Source organism: Myotis myotis, unplaced genomic scaffold, assembly GCF_014108235.1.
Source record: "Myotis myotis isolate mMyoMyo1 unplaced genomic scaffold, mMyoMyo1.p scaffold_m19_p_14, whole genome shotgun sequence".
Lineage (NCBI taxonomy): Eukaryota > Metazoa > Chordata > Mammalia > Chiroptera > Vespertilionidae > Myotis > Myotis myotis.
The window spans coordinates 40634869-40652500 of record NW_023416318.1 but is presented as its reverse complement, the minus strand read 5'-3'; the positions used below and the strand labels follow the sequence as shown (position 1 = coordinate 40652500).

Genomic DNA, 17632 nt, shown 5'->3' with positions numbered 1-17632 from the left:
GGTTAACCATTTTTATCAAAAGTAGTACCATGGGCCCGGCCGGCAAGGCTCAGTGGTTGAGCATCGACCTATGAACCAGGAGATCACGGTTCAATTCCACATCAGGGCACAGGCCCGAAGTGCGGACTCCATCCCCAGTGGGAGGCATGCAAGAGGCAGCCAATCAATGACTCTTTCTCATCATTGATGTTTCTTCTCTCTCTTTCTCTCTCCCTTCCTCTCTGAAACCAATAAAAATATATTTTAAAAAAGAAAAGTTAGTACCGTGGGAAAAATTCAGTGTGAACTTTCCCCCAAACCTCCTGGGACAGCACTGAGATTTCAGACAGCACTGGGACTTCACCAGCTCAAAACCCCATTGCCAGCAACATTCCTACACGGAGTGGTGCCCTGAGACTGAGGCAACCTAGTGATAGTGGAGATTCCCACCTCCCCAGGGAAAGTAGGGCATTTTCCACCACCCTACAGAGAGCCAAGAAGCCAGAGTGCAAACGGAATTAAAAGACTTGCGCTTCAGCGCCACCTACTGTAAAACAAAAGAAAAACTTCTTATCAACCCACTAAATAGAGAATGCCACTCAAAGGAAAAAGCAGATTTCATTCCCATAGATCAGAGATTTCATTTCATGGCACACAAAAATGAATTACTAGAATTCTGTGGCACACCACAAAATGCACATTTTTTTCCAACTGACAAAAAAATGGGTATAATTTTGATTCATTCACAACAGAAGGCTATTGTTGTGTTGGCTGTTGTCATTTTTTTTATTTGACAACCTAAGGAAGAAGAGGTCAGTGCCCCTCACTAAATAGTCAGGTATTGCATGTTTTAAAAATTCTGTGTCATGTACTACCATTTGTAATACTTTAAACAATAAAAAAAATTCTGTGGCATACTAGCGTGCCGTGGCACACTGTTTGTCATAGATGCCTTGTTTCCATCAAATACCATGAATAACCAAGAAAACAAAGCACCTCAGAAAGAAAATGAAAACTCTCCAAAAAGAAACTTAAAGACATGGAAATATGTGATTTAAATGACAGAGAATTCAAAATGAACTGCCATTTGACCCAGTGATACCACATCTGGGAATATATCCTAAGAATCCCGAAACATCAATCAGAAAGAATATATGCACTTCTATGTTCATAGCAGTGCTATTACAATAGGTAAGATCGATAAACAGCCCAAGTGACCAGCAACAGATGAGTGGATAAAAAAGTTGTGGTATATTTACACCATGGAATACTATGCAGCTGTAAAAAAGGAAGGATCTCTTACCTTTTAAGACAGCATGAATGGACCTGGAAATTATTATGCTAAGTGAAATAAGCCAGTCAGAGAAAGACAAATATCACATGATCTCATTTATATGTAGAATCTAATGAAAAAATAAACTGATGAATAAAACAGGCTCAGAGACATGGAAGCATGGAACAGACTGACAGATCTAGGGAGAAGAAAGGATGGGAAGAGATTAACCAAAGAAAATATACACATATGTGCATAGCCCATGGATACAGACAATAGTGCGGTGAAGGCCTAGTAGGCTGAGATGGGAGCCTGGGGTGGGAGGGGGGAATGGGGAACATCTGTAATACTCTCAACTATCAAAATAAATTTTTAAAAATACAATTGCTGAAAAAAACTCAGCAAGATATAAGAAAACACATATAGGCAGTTTAATGAACTCAGAAATAAAATCAATGAAGAAAAGGAGTAGTTTACCAAAGAGATTGAAACTACAAAAGATGCCAAAACCGGTTTGGCTCAGTGGATAGAGCGTCGGCCTGCGGACTGAAAGGTCCCAGGTTCGATTCCGGTCAAGGGCATGTACGTTGGTTGTGGGCACATCCCCAGTAGGAGATGTGCAGGAGGCAGCTGATCGATGTTTCTCTCTCATCGATGTTTCTAACTCTCTATCTCTCTCCCTTCCTCTCTGTAAAAAATCAATAAAATATATTAAAAAAAAAAAAAGAAACTACAAAAGAACGAAATAGAAATCCTGGAACTGAAGAACCGAATAAGAGAGATGAACTAGTAAGCTTAAGAAATAGAGTTGACCAAACAGAGAAAAGAATTGGTGATATCAAATATAGAAATCTATAAATGACACAGATGGAAGAAGAGAGAGACTTAAGAGTAAAAAATAAATAAAAGAACTCTACAAGTACTCTTTGACTCCATCAGAAAGAGCAATATAAGAATAATGAGTAGCCCCAGCCAGCTTGGCTCAGTGGATAGAGCATCAGGAGTTCTAGATTCTCCACCTCCTCATCGGCATTTGGTATGGTCAATCTTTTTCATGTTAGCCATTCTAGTGGCTGCATAATGCTATCCCATTGTGATCTGGTTTGCATTTCGCTAATGTCTAATAATGTTGAGCATCTTTTAATGTTCTTATTTGCCATCCATGTTTTCTTTGGTGAAATATCTGTTCATATCATGAGGTGCAGGAGCAACTTATTAGAAAAAGAAAACTATTTTCAATAAATGTTATGGGAACAATCAGCTATCCATATGCCAAAAAAGAACTCTGATTCATACTTCTAATCCTATATAAAAATTAACTCAAGATGGATCATAGACATAAATGTAAAACTTAAAACTATAAATCTTCTATAAGGAAATGGAAGAGAAAACTCTTGTGATCTCAGATTAGGGAAAGATTTCTTAGATATAATACCAAAAGCACAAAAACAAATAGAAAAATTGGACTTCATCAAAACTTCTGCTTTTCATAAGACACTATTAAGAGAATGAAAAAGATGAGCCACATAGACTTGAAGAAAATATTTGCAAAGCATATATCTGGTAAAAGACCTGTATGTCAAATATATTAAAAAAAAACTTTCAAAACTCAATAAGGTTTAAAAACTGGTACATCTACACAATGGAATACTACGCCGCTATAAAAAAGAAGGAACTTTTACCATTTGCGACAGCATGGATGGAACTGGAGAGCATTATGCTAAGCAAAATAAGCCAGTCAGAGAAAGATAAATATCACATGATCTCACTCATATGTGAGATATGATGATCAACATAATTTGATGAACAAGAATAGATCCAGAGACAAATGGCAGGGAATGGGGGGCGGGGCGGGGGTTAGAGAGCAATCAAAGGACTTGTACGCATGCATATTAGCATAACCAGTAGACATAGAGACTGGGGCGGTGGGGGCTTGCCTGGGGTGGGAATGGCTGGGTGGAGGGTGGGGAGGGGCGGGTCAATTGGAGAAAAAGGAAACTTATGTAAAACTTTAGACAATAAAAATAATAATAATAATAATAAATAAAAAACTCAATAAGGAAAGAAAGGACCCAATTCTCTAGTATTTAGCAGATATGTGACTTTGGGTAAATAAAGAATATTCACTGAAAGACTGAAATGAGGGCATGCACTACTGTTAAAAGAAGGCAGATATTTTGGAGATTAAACCTTTATCGGAGATAACATTGGCAAATATGTTCTCCCATGCAGTGGGCTTTCTTGTTGTTTTGTTGATGGTTTCTTTTGCTGTGCAGAAGCTTTTCATTTTAATGTAGTCCCATTTGTTTATTTTCTCTTTAGTTTCCATTGCCCTAGAAACTGTATCATTAAAGATATTGCTACAACAAATGCCTGCTATTTTGCTGCCTATGGCTTCTTCTAAGATTTTTATGGTTTCCTGTCTTACATTTAAGTCCTTTATCCATTTTGAGTTTATTTTTGTGTATGGTGTAAGTTGGTGGTTTAGTTTCATTTTTTTGCAAGTATCTGTCCAGTTTTCCCAACACCATTTATTGAAGAGACTGTCTTGACTCCATTGTATGCTCTTGCCTCCTTTGTCAAATATTAATTTAGCATAATGGCTTGTGTTGATTTCTAGGTTCTCTGTCCTGTTCCACTGGTCTATATGTCTGTTCTTGTGCCAGTATCAGGCAGTTTTGAGAACAGTGGCTTTGTAGTATAGCTTGACATCTGGTATTGTGATCCCTCCAACATTGTTCTTCTTTCTCAAGATTGCTACAGCTATTTGGGGGTCTTTTTTTATTCCAGATGATTTTTGGAGAATTTGTTCTAGGTCTGTGAATAAAATCCCCATTGGTATTTTCATTGGGATTGTGTTTAATTTATAGATTGCTTTGGGTAGTATGGACATTTTAATGATGTTGATTCTACCTATCCATGAACATGGTATATTCTTCCATTTGTTCATGTCTTCCTCTATCTCTTTTTTCTGAGTACAGGCCCTTTGTCTCCTTGGTTAAGTTAATTCCTAGGTATCTTAATTTTTTTGTTGCAATGGTAAATGGTAAATGGTAAATAGGTCTGAAATTTTCTGAGTACAGGTCCTTTGTCTCCTTGGTTAAGTTAATTCCTAGGTATCTTAATTTTTTTGTTGCAATGGTAAATAGGATTGCTTTTTTAATTTCTCTTTCTGTGAGTTCATTATTGGTGTGTAGAAAAGCTATAGACTTCTGAGTGTTAATTTTGCAACCTGCTACATTGCCAAATTCATTTATTAAGTCCAGTAGTTTTTTGATGAAGTCTTTGGGGTTTTCTATGCAACTTAACAAAAGGAAGATAAACAATCCAATCAAAAAAATGGGCAAAGGACCTAAATAGACACTTTTCAAAAGAGGACATTCAGAAAGCCAAGAGACATATGAAAACATGCTCAAAGTCACTAATCATCTGAGAGATCCAAATCAAAACAACGAGGTACCATCTCACACCTGCCAGAATGGCTATCATCCACATATCAACAAACAAGTGCTGGCAAGGATGCGGAGAAAAAGGACTTCTCCTTCACTGCTGGTGGGAATGCAGACTGGTGTAGCCACTGTGGAAAACAGTATGGCGTTTCCTCAAAAAATTAAAAATGGAACTGCCATTTGACCCAGTGATCCCACTTCTAGGAATATATCCCAAGAAAACAGAAACACCAATCAGAAAGGATATGTGCACCCCTATGTTCATAGCAGCACAATTTACAATAGCTAAGATTTGTAAACAGCCTAAGTGCCCATCAGCAGATGAGTGGATTAGAAAACTGTGGTACATCTACACAATGGAATACTACGCTGCTGTAAAAGAGAAGGAATTCTTACCATTTGCAACAGCATGGATGGAACTGGAAAGCACTATGCTAAATGAAATAAGCCAGTAAATGAAAGATAAATACCACATGATCTCACTCATTTGTGGAATATAAAGAACATTAGCAACTGTTGAACAAAAATAGATACAGAGGTAAAAAAAAAAAAAAAAAAAAAAAAAAAGGCATGAACAGACTGTCACACTACATCAGGAAGGCAGGGGAGGGTTGGGGAGGCAAGAGATCAACTGAAGGACTTGTATGCATGCATATAAGCATAACCAATGGAAGCAAGACACTGGGGTGGGGGTGAGGGCAAGTGCCGGGGGTAGGGGAGCCCCGGGGGGGGAGGGAGGTCAATGGGGGAAAAAAAGGAGACATATGTACTACTATTTTTAATACCTTAAACAAGAAAATGCATTTTTAAAAAATAGGGCAGATAGAGGCAGGCAATAAGTCAGAGACTATGCATAAAAATGGATTTGGGGATGTTTCATCAGATGGGAAAAATGTGAAAAGAAAATTGTCCTATTTTCTTCACAGTAACTTCTAGGATCAGCCTTCACAACGTAAAGCAAGTATGATAGAAGAATTCTGAAAATGGCCCAGAGCCTGATTTAAGACTTGGATAGTAGAATTGGATCTTGTGGCATAGACACAAACAATATTTGGAAATTAAAAAGAGAAGAGGGATTCAAAAATAAAGTACATGGAGGGCAATTTTCAGTCATAGGTCACCAAACAGGCCCCTTTCCTAACTGAACATCACATTCCCACCCACAAATCTGGAAATAGACCATCTTTGAGGACCAGCTCAAGTGCTTGCCCATCACTCCCACTCACTCCCACGAATCACAACAATCAGACAGAGCGCAGTCACTTGTGAAATAGGATTAATAATAGTGATTGTCTTGAGGACAAAAATGAAATAACCAATGTAAAACACGTAACATAATTTCTGGAACACCCAGTGCTCAATAAATATTGGTTTCCCCTTCCCTTATCCCCTTTCATAACCGCAAGGCAAATTGCACTATTGGCCTCAGTTCAGAGGGTTTTAAAGGCTCCTGGGTTGTGCATAGCAACTTTTTAAATAACTTGATGTCCCTGTTGCCATACATGGCAGGGAATCAAAAAGCAGAATGGGGAGTTGCCAGGCCAAGTTGCCAGGCTCTGATAAAAATCAGTAAGTAGACAACTTTTGTATTCTATCTGATAACAGAACACATTTATGCCGCCCCCAGCCCCGTCCTTCTCTCTGAGGGCTCTTCATTAAAGCATCCTTCTTGGCCTTTCCACAGTTCCTCGCCATTCCTCCCCAGGGAAGGAGAAGTGAATTACATGATTGGCAAATCTGAAAGGTACAGCTCAGCCCTTGTCTCACTCTGCTGTCTTTTCAGAACAGGCTCCACTGGAAAAAGCCTGTAGTTGTTCAGGCATGATTTTTGAGATACAGGTTTAGGAGGCCCACCTGATCCAAATGTAACCCACATTCTCCCCAACCAGCTTCACCACTAGTAAGGGGCCATCTGTCTCCTAAGTCTATCTCACTGTTGATTCTGAACTTGGGTGGGGAAGAGGGATGCCATTTATTGGGCTCCCTCAAAACCCGCTTACCCATCTGCCCTCTATTCCATTCACACTCACACCCGGACGGGCACCAGAGAGCTCAGCATGTTCAGTGGTACGACCATGGTCCCCGTCAGGTTCACATCCCCCTCAATTTGCTTTTTCCTACTTGCTCTGGGCCTCTTAGCATGAGACATTGCTGCCATCCACCTTTCACACCAGGAAGAGTGACAGACACACAAGGATAGTTCTTTCCTGCCTTCCTCCTGGAGTATAAGCACCAGGTATTGTATTGCTTTTGTGTTTCCCATAGGACTTAGCACAGTTCTGAACATGTGAGACTCTGATAAAGAATCAGGAGACCTATGAACTCTGCCCCTTTCTCATCACGTGACTTTGTATACATTGCTTTGTCAATTTGTGTACTTCTAGGGCACTTAATCTGTCTGTTCTTTTTAAGTGACATAGACTTTAAATGAACCAAAAGTCATAAGAGGGGGAAACAGGACATCTGTGGTACTTTTAACAATAAAGATAATAATTTAAAAAAAAGAACACCTCACAGATCTGATATAATAAAGGATGAATTCTCATTAAAATAAATAAATTTTAAAAAATAAAATGGACAAAAGTTGGTCATTTCTTCAATGTGGTAAAAGTGAATGGTCAAGATCTCTAAAGCTTGTTTCCATTTTTGGCAAGCACAGCTCTATATTTGTCAGATGTGCTTATGATGTCTACCCATTTACAATGTAAACTCCTAGACACCTACTATTGCCAGGGTCCTGCCCCACCAGGTCCAGGGGTTCCCAAAGGTGTAGACGGAGTCGGCGAAGAAGGAAGGACACGGAGGCAGTGTTCAGTTGATCAGCAGCCTAGCCAGGATCCCAAGCCAAGTTCTGGTCTGGATCTCCAGAGAGGTTCTGCCTAGGATCTCCAGCCAGGTTCTGTGTCCATGTTCTCTTGCTAGGTTCTCCAGGTTCTCCAGCCAGGTTCTGTAGCCATGTTCCCTCGCTAGGTTCTCCAGCCAGGTTCTGTCCAGGTTCTCCAGCCAGGTTCAGTCACCAGGTTCTAGTCAGGTTCTCTTGCCAATTTCTGTAGTCAGGTTCAGTCCAGGATCTTTTGCCATGTTCTCTCAATCTAAGTTCTGTGTTCTAAGTTCTGTGTTCTAAGTTCTGTGTTCCAAGTTCTGTGTTCTAAGTTCTGTGTCTTGCTGTCTTGTTACATCTGTATTTATACCAGTTGATTCAATCCTATCAATCTCTATTACAAAGGTTAGGGCGTTTCTTATCTCCATTCCAGGGAGTAAAGATTATGTAGCTTAAGCATGATTGTTTGTAGTTAAAGTGATTAATTACCCGCCTGGCACTTAGTTGAGGGGTTTTATTCCCTCCCTAACTTCAGGGGAAAATCCCTACCTGGGGAAACAACCTTTCTCAGAGACCTTGGTTAAAACACATAGTGCCAAGAAGGTGAGCAAACATATTAAGAACAGTATGCCATATATGCCAGGTCCTTTGAAACAGCAAGGATGGACCGGCTCCCGGCATACTATTTCCCACAAACGTTCAAATAAAGGACTTGGAACCCATGAATTCTCAAAAAAATCTGTTTACTACTTAAATGTAGCAGAAATTCTTTAAAACATGCTTACTGCTTTACTATAGAATATAACAAAACTTCATTATAGAGTCAGCAGGGCACTGAATATAAAGCTACATCATTTATGGTTTTCTTAGGAAGGGCTGGCAAAATATGGCCCACGGGCCAAATACTGCCTGTTTTTGTAAACCCAATTTTATTGGAACACAACTCTACTCATTTGTTTACAATTGTCTGTTTTGCTTTCATGCTGTAACAGCAGATTTTAGTAGTTACGACAGAAACTATATGTCTACAAAGCCTAAAATGGTTACTATTTGGCTTTTTACAAAAAAGTTTGCTGACCATCATCACCCCCTCCATTCTAAAGAACCCTCCAGTTAATCTTAATTGATCCAAATTATTCCTCATGCATGTCCTTAACACATGATTAAATGATCACAAAATGTGGCTTATCCGGCCTGGGCCTTTCCTCCTCCTTAATCTGCAAGAGGAGAAGTGTATCCAGATGATGTCCAATGTAGGCATTAATCATCATCCCGATTCTCAGCCAGTGAGTATGCTGATTACTTCCGAATATTTGAGACACCTGCACCTCGTATGGGATTGTAGAAACACCAGGGCACATCAGGAGTTTCAAGTTCCAGGCCCCTCTCTGCCCCTGACTGACTAACCCTCTTGGCGCTTTGCTTCTATAAAATGAAGAGGCAGATGAGGATGACATTTCCTTAAAGGCCACCCTGGCTGCTGCGAAAGCCCAAGGAACCGCATCACACCTGGATTTACAGAGAAGGGGCTCCGGGAAGGCTTCTTGGAGGAAGTGGTGCCTGATCTGAGTCTTGAAGGATGAGGAAGAATTCACGATGCTGGAGAATGGACTAACCGATAAAGCAAAAGGCAGATCTAAAATAATAAAGGATGAATTCCCACTAAAATAAATAATTTTTTAAAAATAAAATGTGAAGCCATCCTTTATGTTTTGGCTGATTAGAAAATCTCATTTGTCTTAGCATCTAAACCCCAGGAACAATCTCTTTAAATTCACACAGACTCTAATGTGTGCATTCCAGTCTGCTTCTGGCTGTGCACTGTGGAAGTTCACAGTACAGTCACCTTTTTGTTATCCAAATACTAAGATCACATCCAAAGCATCAGCTGCTACAGGCATAGGACATGTGATAACCATTGCAAAGGACACCAAGGCTGCTTGGGAACATGAAGTCGATCAGAGAGTGTTGGGCAAAGGATCATGCCAGGACTGAAGTCAAGGTCATCAGGAGGTGAGATAGATTTAACTTCAAACAATCTCGACAGTGGGATTCGGTAACATGCTTATGCAGCAGTCATTTTCATGTGATTAAACCAACCAAACATCCACAACAATAGATTCCAAGGGGAGGGCAATTATGAGTTGGCCTAGCTTACGCAGTCTCAGCAATAATGATGTGGAAGCGATCCCTAGCTCCCCCACAATTCTGCCTGTACTGATGTCAGAAGTAGAAATCATTCATGCATTCAACAAATTTTAGTACCAACTACGTGTGAGTACTTTTCTGTACACTGAAGACACAGCCATTAAAAAATGAGACAAAAATCCTTTTCCCTTTTGAAACTTACATTCTAGTATCATGCTTGTATGGAGAAAAGTCCAGAGTTTTGACTTCTACCCAATTGGACGTAGTGCTGCTCTGAACAATCCCGGGGGATATTTTGCAAGAGTCTAAGCCACACCTGAGCCAGCCTTCTTCCTGAGCCCTTGTCCCTCCATCATATTCTCTGTGTCAAAGCTCTGCACAGGCCAGGGTAAAGCCAAGGCAGCCTGGTGCTTTTTCCTTACTGTACCATCATCAAGCCACAGGACTCCTACAGCCTCAAAGCAAAAGTGCTCATAGACTTTGAACCTCTCTGGGAGTGTTAACTGGGAATACAGTCCTAAGTTCTGAAAATAATGTAGATGAAAAAATGTGCATCACAGCTTCATTTAGCCTAGCTCCTCCTCTCTACCCACATCAAAAAGAGGGAAATTGAATGTCCAACTATAAATTAATGACAGGTAAATTATCATGCTTACATGAGATAAAATCACAAGCCGCCATTTAGATGATATCTCCAAAGACTCCATAATGTGTGAAAATACTTAGTATAAAATTTTAGGTAGTCAGGCAGGAAAAAAGCCCATATACATATATGTTCAATATAACCAGTGTAAATATAACAAGTGTACAATTCTGCTAAGAAAAATAAAAGCCTTGACTGCTAGTCAAGATGGCGGCATAAGTAAAAGTCTGTGTTCGCCTCTCCCACAATCACATCAAATTTACAACTAAATTATAGAACAATCATCACTGAGAACCACCCAAAAACCAGCTGAAGTCCTATAACTAAGGATGTAAAGAAGAAACCACAATGAGACTGGGTAGTAGGGGCAGAGAATGGACAGGCAGGTTCCACATGCATGGTGTGGCGATTAAGAATCAGGAGAGATATCTTGGTTGCAGAGCTCCCCCATAAGGAGTAAGGGGTCCCAGCACCATACTAGGCTCTCCAGCCCCAAGAACCAGTACCAGGAAGAGGAGTCCCTGTAACATGCAGAATCTCAAAAACAAAGTAAACAGAACAAAACAAACTCATTGATACAGAAAACAAATTGATAGTCACCAGATGGGACAGGGGTTAGGGAGCTGGGTGAAAAAAGTGAAGGGATTAAGAAGTACAAAACTGATAGTTACAAAATAGTCCTGGGAATATAAATACAGCATAGGGAATATAGTCAATGGTATTGTCATAACTGTGTACAGTGCCAGGTGGTTTTAGACTTATGGGGGGATCACTTCATAAGTTATATAAATATTTGTACATTAATACTGTACATGTGAAATTTATATAATATTGAATGACAATTACAACTGAAAGATAAAATAAATAAGTTTTTTTAAAAGGTGAAAGGGATTAAAAAGTACAAATTGCCAGTTATAAAAATAGTCCCAGAGATACAAAGTACAAAGTAAGGAATACAGTCAATACTATTTTTAACTATGAATAGTGTCAGGTGTGTACTAGACTGATCTGGGTGATTGCTTTGTAAGATATAAATGTCTAATCACTATGCTGTATGTCTGAAACTGATATACTGTATGTCAACTGTAATTGAAAAATCAATTTTAAAAAAGACAAGCCTTGCTCTGCCGATATGGCTCAGTGGCTGAGCGTTGACCCAAGAACCAGGAGGTCATGGTTCCATCCCAGTGCAGGGCATGCAGGAAGCAGCTGGTCAACGATTCTCTCTCATCATTGATGTTTCTGTCTCTTTCTCTCCCTCTCCCTTCCTCTCTGAAATCAATAAAAATACATTTGGAGAAAAAAAAAAAAAAAAAAAAAAGCCTTGATGGAAATGCTTCCAAACTAACCATTGATAAACAGGTGTTGAAATTATGGATGTTTTTCTACTTTATGTAGTTTTCATTTTTTCTTTAGTGAACAGTCATTATTTTATAATTTTAAAAAATTAAAACTCAATAGAGTTTTTTAAAGGCAAGGATGAGGCAGCAAGTACAAATATAAAATAGTTTATCATGGTAGCTAAGAACCTGAATTCTGGATTCAAACTCTCTGGGTCAGACCCTGGCTCCCAAGTTGCTGTATGAACTTTGCTTGCCTCGGTTTTCCACCTGCAAAAATAAGGGTGCTGTTGGTGCCTACCTAAATGGGTTAACATGAGGATTAGTAGATAAAACATGTAGAGTGTTTAGCACAGAACAGAACACTTTGTAAACACTCAAAATGGTAACAGATCTAATACTACAGAGGCTTCAAAGACAGAGCTCACACAGGGGGAAGGTGAGCAAACATTACATCTTCATGTCTCAGGGACAACTAATTCAGAGTTTCTTTCAGTGGACAACTTCCCCTCAGGCAGAATCAATACCCAAATCCTTTACTTAGATTTTAAATTTTCCCCTGAAGAAGATGTAGAATATGTTGATATTCATTTTATGGGTAATTACCTCTTTGTGTGTTTTTTCATGTGCCGGCCATAATTTATTGTACAAAGTGCCTCCCGGTTTTAAAAACAAGTCTAAAAATTATGTTAATGAAATTGTCAGAAAACACTAATCATTATTCTAAGATAAAATGATCTCATAAAATATTGTGTATGATGCTAATGGACAGTAGTAAATTTGAAGATAAAAGTAATTGTCTGATAGAATCATATTTTTCTGTCAAATGTCTGTTCCAAAAACAGTGAAATCAAAAGCTGGTCTCTTATACCCTACACCAGTGGTTCTCAACCTGTGGGTCGTGACCTCTTTGGGGGTCGAACGACCCTTTCACAGGGGTCGCCTAAATACATCCTGCATATCAGATATTTACATTACGATTCATAACAGTAGCAACATTACAATTATGAAGTAGCAACGAAAATAATTTTATGGTTGGGGGTCACCACAACATGAGGAACTGTATTAAAGGGTCGCGGCATTAGGAAGGTTGAGAACCAACATCCCTACACCCAACATCCCTCTTTCTGTACAAATTAAAATATCTAAATCTGGGTAAAATAAAGTGGTTAATAACTAGACCTTCACTTTGCTCCCAAATACTTGTGGAAAGGACACCCATTTCTGAAATTGTGGTTCTTATTGCTTGCCAACATTTCTTTCTAAACGAATGAGAATGCAGCTAAGATTGCAAAAATATTAAACCTTGACCAATAAAAAAGATCCAGGGGTAAGAAACGATTATAAGGGAAAACAAGTTGAAATGAGTTTCTCTACATTTCCTCCTCCTGAAATGGAGCATCACTTTTGCCTTATAGGAGAGAGAGGATTATGCCTCTCAGCTTCCAGAGACATTCTTTACCCTGATTTCTAATCTAGATTTCCTTGACCTTTGCATCCTAGAAATTCTCCACTCAAATATAAGGCTGTGCTTCTACTCAAATTCTTGGCCTGGTTTGGCAACCTTTCTCCGTCCATGGACTCTGTTTTCTCCATGCATAGAGTCTCTGCCTACTTACCATGGTGAAAGGTCTTGAACCATGGAGTTGCTCGGGCTTACATTTGGATCTGGCTGGGCAAAAGCTGTATCATCTCCATTCAGTCCCTTCATCTTACTCAGCCTCACTTTCTTTGTCTATAAATGCATATCTTGCAGGGTTACAATGGGGTTAGAGGAGACAATAGATGCTACATGATTGGGCAATGGTAGGCAACTTGATCGAGTGTTCTCCCCTTCCCCTGTGTCCTTTTGGGGGGTTGGCAGTTATTTGGGTCCTAAAAGCCGTTAGTTTCTTCCCTGTCTCTCCTTAGCAGACCAGCAGGCAAAGTTCTTCTGAACTTGGGGTTTTTAATTTAGAAGAACATTTGAGCTCTACGTTCACTCTGACCTACTCATACTTTTGCCCCGCGGGAAACGGAAAGGTAGATTAGCTGGTGGGGGAGGCGGTCCGGTCCCTCTTGGGTAAAGCATGGAAAGTGGGGCTCTCGCTCAGGCCAGTGGGTTCCCATCCGTTTTCTTTCCCGCCATTGAAGTCCGGATCTGGCTCTGCCCACCTCCCTCCTCAGACCCACGGGAGTTTTCCGGCTCCCCTCCCACCCCCTGCAACCTCCTTTCCCGGAGCAGCCAGAGGATTGGGACCGGAACCGAGAGAAGTGCGACCGCTTCTCCACTCGCCTGTGTCCCGCTGGCAGCCCCGGCCCTACAGGTGCCCCCTCCCCGCCGCCGCCCGCGCCGCCCCTCGGTCCGGTCCCGGGTGAGCGCTGCGCTGCGCTGCGCTGTGCGCCTGGACGCGGAGGGACCGGCCTTGCACCGCCCGCCCCGCCCGCGGGAAACGCTACCTGTGGAAGTAATGTGCGCAAAAGAGGCCCAGAAGCACCGTCGCAGGCGGACCCATTGCACTGCCCGCCCCGCCCGAGGGAAACGCTACCTGTGGAAGTAATGTGCGCAAAAGAGGCCCAGAAGCACCGTGGCAGGCGGACCCATTGCACTGCCCGCCCCGCCCGCGGGAAACGCTACCTGTGGAAGTAATGTGCGCAAAAGAGGCCCAGAAGCACCGTCGCAGGCGGACCCAAGAGGGCGCGGGACTGCCTGGCGAGCATCGCCACGGGGAGCGCCAAGGAGGGCAGCTCCTGCAGGAACCAGGCGGCGCCTGCGGGCAGGTGGGGAGCCGCGGCCAGGCTCCCCGTGTACTTCCCGTAGCAGGAGGGCTCCCTCACGTACAGCACCAGCGCCCCCAAGGCCGCCAACGCGGCGCTGCCCGCCAGCACCGGGCTCTGCTGGCAGTGCGCGGGCATCGTGCGCCTCCGTCCGCGCTCCCCGCCAGTGGCCGCCGCCGGCGCCGGGAGAGCGAGGCCCCCGCCGCCCCTTTATGGAGCGGAGACGCCACGCTGCGTCCGCCCCTTCAGCTGGGGCCCCGGCACCCCGCCCTCCACCCTGCCTCCCACCTGGGCGCGGCCAGCCGGTCTCTGCTCGGCCGCAGCGCCCCTGCCGCGGGGCTGGCGCTTCGGGAGGCGGCCCGGGTGGGAGGCAGGACCAAGGCTTGTCCTGGGGCCAAAACCTGCCGCGGCTGTGACTAGCCGGGGCCCGCGCCTCCACCCCCGCGGCCTCTCTCTTCCTCGCCCGCCACGGGTCTCCCCCTTAGACTTGCTCCTCGCGCATCGACCTCTGAAGCTACAACTTCGGGTACTAGGAACAGAGAAAACCATAGAAACGATTCAGCCGGCACGTTCTCCCGCGCCCCCAACTCCTCTGTGTGCACCTGCGCGCGGTAGCCACGCAGTCCCTACCCTCGAACCACCCCGAGCCAGGGTGTCCCAGCCCCTCTGGTTCCCTGCGCCCCTCCACTGCCCGCCTCTCCCACTCACCCCTGCCTCCTCCTTTCCGCGCCGGCCCCACACCGGCACTTCCCGCGGCTGCAGCACCCGGCTCTGCTGGCAGTGGGCGAGCACTGAGCATCGTTCTGAGTTGGGACGTTGACCTCCTTCGCCACTCTCAGCATCAGTACCCCCTCTATGCCACTACGCCCGCAGTCAGGTACCAAGCTCTCCCAGACCCAGTTTCTCCTTGGGTTTTCCCTGCAGCCCCCGGTGCGCCCCTGGACCCCTGGAGCTGGCCAGGTTCAGGCAACATCTGGGGCTTCTCCCATAGAGGCGCCCTCTTCCAGGTCCTCGAGCGGATGAGTCGGGTCCCATACAGTGATACCACGCCGCTCTAAATATCCAGACGCAGGTTCTTTCTCTTCCTTCTATTTGCGGCCTTCTCTCATCCTCCACCCCGTCTTTCTCCAACTTCGTTCATTACCTATTTCCTCTTCCCCTCTCTGATTCAGCATCCAGACTCCCTTGGCTGCCCTCCTGTTTTATGCCACCTTTCCTCTCATCCTTTCTTTGGCATAGCTTCCCTCCTGCTGGGCTGGCCTCTTCCCACCCACTATTGTACAACTTTTTGTCCCACCTTTTTTGATTATTTGATCCCTATTAATTTTCTCCTGTGGTCCCTATGTCAGGCTCAGAGAGAGAGAGAGAACGTTGAGCTCCTTCGCCATTCTCAGCATCAGTGCCCCCTCTATACCCTCCCTCTCCCTTTCTTGGGTGCTGCAACTCATTGCCTCTCAGAAGCATCACCCTGTGTTTCCTCATCCACTCCTGCCCTGTTGCACTAGCTGTTGCAATGAAAGGCACACAGACCCATCTGCCCAGTTTGGGAGTTTCTAATTCCTGGGACATGTGATACATGATGACACTTTAGCGCTACAGGGCACCCTCTGCTTGTTGACCAAGAGGTACTTATCACCTCCCTGTTAGGTAGTACATTAAATAGTAATCATAGTACTTCCGTTGTCAATTGCTCACCATGTAAGAATCACCCATGCTGACTGAAGCGCTTCGCACGGAGTAATGAGGTGTTGGCTCTCACAGCTTCTTGGAGCGGTTTCTGCACTGGCTTTCCAGTGCAGACCCAGTCCCAGCTTCCTCAGTGACTACCTGCTAGTTGAGGACACCCAAGTCTAGATGTCCAGCAAAGACCTGAGCTTCTGATCTGCATTTCCTCCTTGCTGAACAACTCCACTTGCATGTCTTTCATGATGTCAAGTTCAACCCTACCCAAAGCTGAACCAATGTATCTTCCCCTCTATGCCCCATCCATACCCAGATCCTCCCTCTGCCATTCCTGGTTGTTACATGTCTGTTCGCAGTAGCTATAGCCTCCCTGGGAAGCTGGCACGTAGACACAGAAAACCATAGATTTCTTAATGCCACACAGTATCAAGAGAATAAGCAACATGACGTTTCAAACACAGCTCAGGCGAGAACTTTTTTAAATGAAATTTCTTCTATCTCAATTCCCTCCTCTCCATTTTTCCAACTTTGGCCTTCATTGATTTTTTTTCACTACTGTACCAGTTAGCTTTTGCAGCATAATAAACTACCCTAGAAATCAGTGGCTTAACAAAACCAATTATCTTCACTTTATGCATCTGTGAGTCAGGTGGGGGTCAGCTGACCTAGGCTGGGTTTGGCTGATCTTGACTGTGCTCATTCATTCATCTGTGGAGCAACTGAGAGCCCTGCTCCAGGCTGGGTTTAGATGGGGAACTTTTGCTGAGGCAGCTCTATTCCACATGGCTCTCATGCTAGGATGAGTGACCTAGCCCCAACATATCTTCATAATTTCAATAACAGAAGCACAAGAGTACAAGAAACACACAAGACTTCTTGAGAGTCAGGCCAAGAACTAGTACACTCTTACCTCCTATTCATTCTATTGTCTACGTCAAATCACATGTTGGATTCCAGGGTCAGAGTGGGAGAGAATTGCAAAGTTATATGGCAAAAGACAGGGATTCAGGAAGAGATAAAAGATTTGAACCAATAATGCAACTGTTCAGTATTACATACATATATACATAAAGTATCCAAATTGTAATATACTGCTTGATTGATTTGCACAAACTGAACACATTGTTGTAACTAGCACTTAGGTCAAGAAACAGATTATTAGTGTAACAAAAGCTCCCCTCCTGCCTCCTTATATCTCCTCCCAGAATAATCACTACTCTGACTTCTAACACCATAATTCCATTATGCCAGCTTTTTTAAATTTTATTTTTCAATTACAGTTGACGTTCAAAATTATTTTTATATTAATTTAAGTGTAAAGCATAGTGGTTAGACAATAAGGTAATCTGCATAGTGAACATCCCAACATTTAAAGTTTGAACTTTTTATAAATGTAATCATATAGTATTTACTCTGTGCATGTGTTTAATGGTACCCGAGATTTGTTTTAATCAGGCATGGTGAGATACGCAGACATAGAAATGACTGTCATGAATGAAGTTTATACTCACAGATCCCTAAAAACAGGAGGCATAGCAT

The 17632-nt window shown here is 42.9% G+C and overlaps 1 protein-coding gene across 1 annotated transcript in view; it reads right to left on the bottom strand.

Annotated features, from left to right (window-relative positions):
* SRD5A2 (steroid 5 alpha-reductase 2) overlaps window positions 1-14548 on the bottom strand; it is a 30811-nt gene extending 16263 nt beyond the window's left edge. The window contains exon 1 of the mRNA XM_036334955.1: window positions 14271-14548. Within this exon, the coding sequence (XP_036190848.1) occupies window positions 14271-14548 (278 nt within the window). The remainder of the gene's footprint in view (window positions 1-14270) is intronic.
* Window positions 14549-17632: the final 3084 nt, after the last annotated feature.